The sequence below is a fragment of the Poromitra crassiceps genome (assembly GCF_964638095.1).
Source record: "Poromitra crassiceps genome assembly, chromosome: 13".
In the NCBI taxonomy this organism is placed as follows: Eukaryota; Metazoa; Chordata; class Actinopteri; order Beryciformes; family Melamphaidae; genus Poromitra; species Poromitra crassiceps.
Window position 1 is genome coordinate 34,449,496 of NC_139644.1, and position 10,000 is coordinate 34,459,495.

General features: G+C 44.2%; 1 protein-coding gene across 1 annotated transcript in view; it reads left to right on the forward strand.

The window, feature by feature from the left end:
• The window catches only part of mei1 (meiotic double-stranded break formation protein 1), a gene marked incomplete at both ends in the record, with an annotated part of 103,967 nt that overhangs the window by 64,693 nt on the left and 29,274 nt on the right, over positions 1-10,000 (forward strand). The window contains 3 exons of the mRNA XM_083650048.1: positions 4,281-4,391; positions 8,934-9,151; positions 9,580-9,664. Of these exons, the coding sequence (XP_083506174.1) occupies positions 4,281-4,391; positions 8,934-9,151; positions 9,580-9,664 (414 nt within the window). The remainder of the gene's footprint in view (positions 1-4,280; positions 4,392-8,933; positions 9,152-9,579; positions 9,665-10,000) is intronic.

A 10,000-nucleotide genomic window follows, 5' to 3' on the forward strand; every position in this document is an offset into this window, starting at 1 on the left:
ATGAGATTTACAGACTGAGTTAAATATACGTTAAATGGGCAGTGGATTTACATGAATTTACAGTCAGAGTTAGATAAGAGTTTACATTGAATGTACATGAAATTTACAGGCTAAGTTAAATAGGCATTAATGTGCAGGGAATTTACATCAATAAATAAAATAAATGTGGAAAAAAAACCAGCAGTGATTCTCAACCTTCTTCCTCATTTAGTCCACATGGGCCATGGAGCCCGACTTGTTGAGATCCTGTCACACGGTAACCTAACGCTGCCAGATGGGGGCGCTATTGACACGCACAATACCGCCCCCATCTGGCAGCGTCAGGTTAGTCACACAGACCCGAATCTGAGAATATTTGAATTGTCAGATATGATTTTGTCTCGAATTCCACGACTATCTGTATTGTAGGTAGAGAGCGATAACAGACTATCTGTATTGTAGGTAGAGAGAGATAACAGACTATCTGTATTGTAGGTAGAGAGAGATAACACACTATCTGTATTGTAGGTAGAGAGAGATAACAGACTATCTGTATTGTAGGTAGAGAGAGATAACAGACTACTGTATTGTAGGTAGAGAGAGATAACAGACTATCTGTATTGTAGGTAGAGAGAGATAACAGACTATCTGTATTGTAGGTAGAGAGAGATAACAGACTATCTGTATTGTAGGTAGAGAGAGATAACAGACTATCTGTATTGTAGGTAGAGAGAGATAACACACTATCTGTATTGTAGGTAGAGAGAGATAACAGACTATCTGTATTGTAGGTAGAGAGAGATAACACACTATCTGTATTGTAGGTAGAGAGAGATAACACACTATCTGTATTGTAGGTAGAGAGAGATAACAGACTATCTGTATTGTAGATAGAGAGAGATAACAGACTATCTGTATTGTAGGTAGAGAGAGATAACAGACTATCTGTATTGTAGGTAGAGAGAGATAACAGACTATCTGTATTGTAGGTAGAGAGAGATAACACACTATCTGTATTGTAGGTAGAGAGAGATAACAGACTATCTGTATTGTAGATAGAGAGAGATAACAGACTATCTGTATTGTAGATAGAGAGAGATAACAGACTATCTGTATTGTAGGTAGAGAGAGATAACAGACTATGGCCCCTATCGTTGCATCGGCGTTGTTTCTAGGCCGAGCGCCTGGCGCAGCGCAAATCAGTGGGCGTGGACCAGCGCACTTGATATCATCGTGCTGGCGCTAAACGCAGCCTAAAGCATTACAACCACGCCTTTTAAGCGTAAAATTATGCACCGTCATGCTCATTGGATAAGTGCAATAAACGAATCGCACGCTTGCCTTTTTAGCTCCAATTCCAGTGGTCCCGCAAAACCTGACGAAAGCCAAGCGCTCTGCCCCCCCCCCCTCCCTTCATCCAGTCTGTCTGTCTCCATTATAGGCTATTATTCCATATTATTATGCTTCTCAAACCAATCTAACTGCAGTTTAAATAGTGCAAGCATGTAAATACGCTACACTATAGCAAGATCAAAGTGAAAAGAATGTTCTAAAGGCATCAGCTAGAAAAATATAGCCTATCCCTATATGATGAGATTAATTTTATATTGGTGAAAGTTTGTCCAGAACGATATCGTTTTCTCTCCCCTGCTGCAGGTAGAATGATGCACATAAATATACCCTACATTATGTAAAGTCATTGCATAAATGTGTTTTTATTGTAAAACTAAATGTGAAGTAGGGCCAAGTTATTGGAGCGGACATCACAGTATAGCACATGACAGTAGAAAGCGTTCCGCAGCACGTTCCGCTGTCACTTATCTAAATCACGTTAAATCGACAAGAGATATATATAGGCCCAGGAGGACATATATGTTTCACATAGGGTGGTGTATTCATTTCGATGTTTCATTTGGTCCAATATTGAAATGTGTACAATTGCAGGTTGTGTTACCATTACACATTAATTTAGATCGACCTTTTATATCTATTTCGCCTCATTTGGTTGCTATTTAGTAGCGAAATGGAGAAGCACAATGCATGCTGGGACAGGCCAGACAACTTACAACTTATTTTTCCTATATGGGAAGTGTGTTGTGCCTGTCTAAGCGAGGGAGTCAGAGAGAGAGAGAGAAGGGTGACAGAGAAGAGGCAGAAGAGCACTGGCGCACTGAATAGGCCTGGTTTCAGAGAGAGACAGAGAAGGGTGACAGGGGAGAGGCAGAAGAGCACTGGCGCACTGAATAGGCCTGGTTTTCAAAGGCGCAAAGCGCTAAATTTACGGCAGGTGCGAAGATATCAGTACGCCGAGATTTAAGGCTGACGCCCACTTTGGCCCATTCTGGGACTGCGCCACGCCCATTCGGCCTAAAGCGCATTTGGCAGCGTAAAGCCATATTGATATCGTCCCAAAACAGGCGCAAGGCACGTTTTTTTGCGGTTAAGGCCCGTTTTAGCGCCGAAGGCCTGTGGGAGAATAGGGCCCTATATCTGTATTGTAGATAGAGAGAGATAACAGAGAAACTATGATCAGAACAGTCATTCTCTCTAAGTTGAACAATTCATCAATCTTTGGACTCCCTGGAACCCCTGGTGGTCCACAGACCCCACGTTGAGAACCACATTATGTCTCTCTCACACACAGAGAGGAAGTGACAGACTACATTACATACACATGTCTCTCTCTGTGTTAACCATATGTCTCTCTCTCACACACACACACACACACACACACACACACACACAGAGGAAGTGACAGACTACATTACATACACACGTCTCTCTCTGTGTTAACCTCACAGTTGCTCTGTCTGTCTGCGTTGCCCTGATCACTTTGACCCACTTCCCTCCACTTGTACCAGTTTCCGTGCCTCCCTGAAAGCCTCACTGGTCTTTCATTTACTATCATCACTATCATCTCATTTCCCCGTCTCGTCAACAAAACCACTCAGCCCGCTGATATGTAGATGAAAGCACTATTTAAATCAATGAGACTCATCTGGAAAATTGTGACTATTATGCTTTATGATTTGGTTAGCATTATGATTATTAGAGTCTGATTTGGTTAGCATTATGATTATTAGAGTCTGATTTGGTTAGCATTATGATTATTAGAGTCTGATTTGGTTAGCATTATGATTATTAGAGTCTTGGTTAGCATTATGATTATTAGTCTGATTTGGTTAGCATTATGATTATTAGAGTCTGATTTGGTTAGCATTATGATTATTAGTCTGATTTGGTTAGCATTATGAGTATTAGTCTGATTCGGTTAGCATTATGATTATTAGAGTCTGATTTGGTTATCATTATGATTATTAGTCTGATTTGGTTAGCATTATGATTATTAGAGTCTGATTTGGTTTGCATTATGATTATTATAGTCTGATTTGATTAGCATTATGATTATTAGAGTCTGATTTGGTTAGCATTATGATTATTAGAGTCTGATTTGGTTTGCATTATGATTATTAGAGTCTTGTTAGCATTATGATTATTAGTCTGATTTGGTTAGCATTATGATTGTTAGAGTCTGATTTGGTTAGCATTATGATTATTAGTCTGATTTGGTTAGCATTATGATTATTAGAGTCTGATTTGGTTTGCATTATGATTATTAGAGTCTGATTTGGTTAGCATTATGATTATTAGAGTGATTAGGTTTGCATTATGATTATTAGAGTCTGATTTGGTTAGCATTGCGCCGTGACCGTGGACACCCCCCCCCCCTCTCCCTGCGAGGTACCCGCGTAGCGCCAGCTGTGTAGTTTTTGCTCCCATCGTGGCTCTTGTCTTAGCGCTGTCTTATTGCCTTGTCCTTCTTGTTGACTCAGTGGCATCATTACACCAGCCTCATCCTGGCACATCAGATTAATTCAGTCATTACAGAGCGCTGGGAGTCATGACTGACAGGCAATGGATGGTAAAACTCATCTCATTACGACCTGTCTGTCTGTCACACGGTGTTTCAAGGTCTCTCTTGAAAAATGAAATGTATATCAGATGAATTTGAGAGCACCGCAGATACATGGATGTTAGACATTACATATGATGTAAGTGAGCCATTAGACATGCAAGTGTGTGTGACGCAGAGAGAGAGAGAGTCTGTTCTTATTCCATGTGTAACTGTGTGCGAGTGTGCGCGCACATGCAAGTCTTATGTGCCCTTGTGAGTGTGTATCCATGTGTAACTGTGTGTGTGTGTGTGTGTGTGTGTGTGTGTGTGTGTGTGTGTGTGTGTGTGTGTGTGTGTGTGTGTGTGTGTGTGTGTGTGCGCGCGCGCGCGTGTGTGTGTGTGTCAGTGAGTAATCTAGCAGGAAAGTTGAAGCCCACTGACACAGACAGCCTGCTGCCTGCCCTCAGCTACCTGTACAGCTGTCTGAGTCTGTCTCCTCCACACTGCACTGACAGAGGTTAGTCTCTCTCTCTCCCTCCCTTCCCTCCCCCTCCATATCCACTTTCCCTATCCCTCTCTCCCTCTACCCTTTTCACCTTCCTGCCTTTCTTCCTCGTACACTCTCTGCCCCTAACCCCCCCCCCCCCCCTCCTCCCCCTCGTCTTTCTACCTCTCCCCCACTCTCTGCCTCCCTCTCTCCTCCTCACTGCCTCCGCTCCGGCTCTTCTCTCCCTCTGCTGGCTTCTTGACAGAGGTGAGAGGCTGCTCTTGACTGACGAGCGCTCTCATGTAGCGGTGAGACACAAGCTGACACCTGCTATACACATAATGTTACACACCCTGTGGCTCTGTCCAATAGGCTCTCTCAGACACCTGAACACACACACACACACACACACACACACACACACACACACACACACACACACACAGAGTCATGGGTTCTGTTGTCACCCTTCTAAACCTATGATGTATCAGTAATATGCACTGACAGACAAAAACATTCACACACACGCGCGCACACACACACACACACACACACACACTTATAAATTAAGATTATTTTCATTGTCGATTAAGCTGACAGTTACGGTACTCAAACGGTGATCAGAATAGTATGCGATTAATTTAAATGTTGACAACTAATTGATTCATCATTGCAGCTCTAGTACACACAGTGTACACCCACACCCGCACAGTCATATAGTGACTACATGACTGTTATATTGACTATATTATAGTCAATAGACTAATGGTCTATGTCCACCGGCTGCGTTACGGCTCTGTGCAGCTCTCTGAGCAGACCCACACCCATGTCATCTGTCAGACACATGCGGGATCCGTATTTCTTCCGTACTGCATGTATTGCCCATCTATTAACATGAGCGAGTGTCTGTTCCGGACAATTTTACCGGCCCCGCACAGAGCCGCAACGTACAGTATCTGGTAGGGGTGGGAATCACCAGATGCCCACGATACGATACTGAAACGATACTTGAGTCACGATACGATAGTATTGCGATACTGCGATATTTTCGATATTGCGATATATCGATATTGCGATATATTGAATATTGCGATATTTCGATATATTGCGATTTCTTACTTTTTCAACTGCAAATGATGTCCCCAAAGGAAAACTTTGTCAAAATCTGGTTTATATAAGAACAATTTTTCAGTCTGTACATCTGACTTCAACCATTTTATTGCAGCAACATTGTCAAGTAGACAGACCAACAACTTTCATAAAGTCATGTCATAGTTGCATGCACCTGACAAACTGAACTGTTTGTTACAGTCTACTTACAGTCCACCTTAACTGGATGTGTGTGTGGACTACTGTACTTATGTAGTTTTTGCAACTTCACTTCACTTACACAAAACATCTTGTGCAGCCCATTCAGTAACTGGGGAATTTGTAAATTACTGTTATGACAAAACTGTTACTGTTAAAACAAAATGAAAATATGCTACCGTTTGTTTACTGCTGGCCTTGGAACTAAAGTTTATAGTAGCCCGGTGGCCTGGCATGGCCTGCAAAAAAAAAAAAAAATTTTTTTGTTGCAATATCGATACTTGGCGTCCAAATATCGATACAATATCGTCAGGCAAAATATCGCGATACTGTGGTGTATCGATTTTTTCCCCCACCCCTAGTATCTGGTGTACATTGGGTTTAAGTGTCTCAGACATACGGACAGACATACATACGCACACTATGACACACACGCAAGATACCACCACAGAGAGAGAGAGAGAGAGAGAGAGAGACACGCAAGATACCGCCACATTGTCCGACGGACTGACCCACTCAGTTTCTTATTCCGTCTGCTCAAAATAGATAAAGGGAAAGAATGGAAATGTCACAGATCGGGGCACAGATGAGAAATAAACCCCTAAAGGCTTATCATGCATCTCACATCAAGAGAAAACTGACCTAAACAAAAGCATCAAAAGGAAAAAGAGAAAATCCTGAATCCTACGAGCGCACAGCAAAAGGGGAGCAGTGAGTTGATGACATTTGTCATTTGATATGAAATGCTGATTTGAATTTATTTAATTACAAGCTCAAGTCATTTAAGCGTCTACCAAAAAACGTTCAGCACCACTGCAACCAGAGGAACAGCTGTAGCTAACGTTCATGAGCTATACTGTAGCACTTCTGCAGCCATAGCAACAAACACGTCGAGAGAACAAGCAATCCAAAATGTCAATGTTTTAAAAATGATACTGGAAGATTCTTCCAAACTAGGTTAGCTGAGTGTTTTTCTACCTTAGCCAAGGACATCTTTTTGGCACAAGGTGTCACTACTTTACTTCAGAAATCAACTTAAATTAACCATCTTTCCTGACTGCTAAAGGATAGGATTGGATATGAAACAGCGGCCTGTAATTCAGGAATAACAGACAACAGACCACCTTCATTAGCCAATCAGAATTATTAGAGTATTCAACAAAGCTATGTACTGTAATCATTTATGTTACCAATCTGTGTCTGTCTATGGCCCTGTGTGTACATGCTTATATCTTCTGTAAACGTAGATGTAGAGACTGTTGTGTGTGAAAGTCCCATGAGATCAGCAGTTTCAGAAATACTCAAACCAGTCTGGCACCGACAACCATGCCTTGGTCAACGTCACTGAGATCACATCCACCCCCCCGCCACCCATTGTGATGTTTGATGTTGGTGTGAACATGAGCTGAAGCTGCTGACCTGTACCTGCACGATCTTATGCACTGCACTGCTGCCACGTGATTGGCTGAATGGATAATTGCATGAATAAGCAGGTGTACAGGTGTTTCTGAAGTCGTTTTCCCACATGCGTACCGGAAAATTACCTGTAAGTCAATATCGGACATTTCCTGGAATTTCCCTTCACACCTGGGCGCTCGCATGTGGGAATATAGCAGCGAAATTGCCTGTATGTTGGGGGGCGGGGCGGCACTGCAGAGCGGGTGGGCAGTGACATGTCGGCAAAACTCCGATGGTGAAATAAGTTTGCTTGTCACACAATAAATCACACTCGTTTGACTTAAGAGGGCATGTATGTTGTATCATTCACATTCGCTAACCAGTCTTTGAACTGAAATATTTGAAGAAGTTGGGATCCGTGTCTGAGAGAAATAGCCTGGCTGGTTCGATGTTTATCCGTTCACCTGCGTCGCGTTGAAGCACTTTTTACAGACTGGCTTCGTTTGATGTGTCCGGGCTTGCCTTCGCTGTCGGCAACGTAAGCAAAATGCTTCCACATTTCGCTTCGTGCATTTGCGGCTTGCAAGACTCTCAGAGCTGTCTGTGTCCCTGTCGGGCTGCTGACTGAAGGAGGAGGACTGAAGGACTGGCCAGAGAGCGAGCAGGCAGCAGAGAGGGGAGAGGGGGAAATCGGCACACCCACACATGAAGCTGACATACCGCTCTTATTATCACAAGATAATTTCGCCAGTTTGCTTTAATGTGCGCGAATGATTAGATTATGCCTGCTGGAACATTAAGCAACGTGTGTACACCTCGCCCATGAGAAGGACCGGCAAATGACTTGACACGTTTCACACTTGTGTCCCTGATCGCGGCATACCGCTCTTCTGACTGGCTCGAAACTGGTGAAATGTCCGCGATGACGGGGTCGTGCTTATACCGGAAAACAACTTTCACACATGAAGGCATTAGACCACGTTCCGGTCATTTAGCGGTAAAAAGCGCATGTGGGAAAACGGCTTAACAAAGTGTTCGCTGAGTGTAGGTACAGCAAAGCTAAACTTTTGCCAGGCAAGACCCGTTCCAAATCTCGGCATTGCTTTTTTGCTTGTACTGCAGATTGCCTGCATTCGCCATCTGCTTCTTGAACGCCTGTGGTGACTTTACATGGTGATTACATCAGCCTCAGCCTGGATGCTGTTTCAACTGAGGGGCTAAAGCTGGGAATATGCTCGACGTTTGGCCCGGCCGCACGGAAATGAGAGACACGGAATCCTGACGAGGAAACGTGTGGGTTTCTGCTCGCGGAAGTGAGCGTGAGTCTTGAAAACTCCACTTTGTCCGCCCAGCTGTGTCCGCGTAGTTACAAAATTCGGGGTGTGCACGGCCAGGCGAAAACCGCCCGCACAGGAGCCTTGCGGAGGGGCGTGTCTGCTGATTTGATGTCACTTTTCCGCACGGACACTCGCGGTCCTCGCCGATGCGGGAAGCATAATTCCAGCTTCAGAACCCACTCCTCTGCCTCAAGCAGAGAGCGGGTTGCGTTTAGATTTGAGAAGGTTTGGCAGCTCACAGCGATCACAGGTAACAGGTGGTACTGCGGCTCTGTCTGTCTGGCTCAAAAGAAACGGAAAAAAAGATGGCGACGGTCAAAATGCCGAACTCCACAAACCAATGGGTGACTTCACGGAAGCTACGTCCATAATTTTTATACACTCTATGGTTCACACACACACACACACACACACACACACACACACACACACACACACACACACACACACACACACACACACACACACACTCCCACTCCCACACAGATCCCCTCTTAAGTGTGATAACATTGTGTCTTCTCCTCCCTAGCTGTCTCCATGCTGCTTTCCAACAGTGGATTGATGGAGCAGCTGCAGACCCTCCTCTCCTCCCCCTCGTCCTCCGCTGCCTCGCTCTCTCCATCCCTCTCTCCCTCGTCCTCCGCTGCCTCGCTCTCTCCATCCCTCTCTCCCTCGTCCGCCCTGCTGTGCTGCGGCTGTCTCCTCCTGGCCTCCCTCATTGCCCTGCAGCGCGTTCACTCCGCTCAGGTACACAGGTCACACAACAGCTCAACTTTCCTCTTATCACGCCTTCAACAACTTGGCACAGTGAAGGGCAAGGCACAGAACGTTCAGTAAAACACAGTCTACATTCAACTTGGCACAGTGAAGGGCAAGGCACAGAACGTTCAGTAAAACACAGTCTACATTCTAGAAGTGGGCACACAATATAAAACAGCAAGTGGATTTTTTTCCCTCCGATACGGATCAGTTAGGCCTTGGTATCGAACAATGTGCTCTCTCTTCTGTTCCCGAGCTCACAGTGCATTGTTACTTTCAACTAACGTTTTTGTTCCTTATCTTATTATTCTGTTTCTCCCCTCTCTCTCTCTCACTCTCTCCTCTCTCTCTCTCCCCCCTCTCTTTCTCCCTCTATCCCCCCCCCCCCCCTCTCTCTCTCCTCTCCATTATTCAAGGTCCACAAGAAAATCATTTGGAGTCTGGACAACGTTGTGCAGTGTCTGCTTTTTCAGAAGAGCAACACAGACAGTCTCTTGCTGGGTAACAAAACTTGTATTTAATGGTTATTTTTAAGGTACGTCTATTCATGTGCTCCTTCCTAAACAAAGAATGAAACAGAACAGTGAGAGAGACAAACAGAAAGCAATAGATTGCCACCCAGTGCTGTTACAGTTTTTCACAATTGTTAACACACGTTTCTCAAAACAATAACGGCTTTCTCAAAACTGCACACACAAAACTGAAAACCTCACACACACAATGCTCAACCTGACACTCCCTTTGCAAGATGACTCTTTGCCATCAAATCTCTTAACTGCTCACAAAATGGAATTCATGTTTTCATTTGGTACACAGCCATATTTTCAAATGACACAC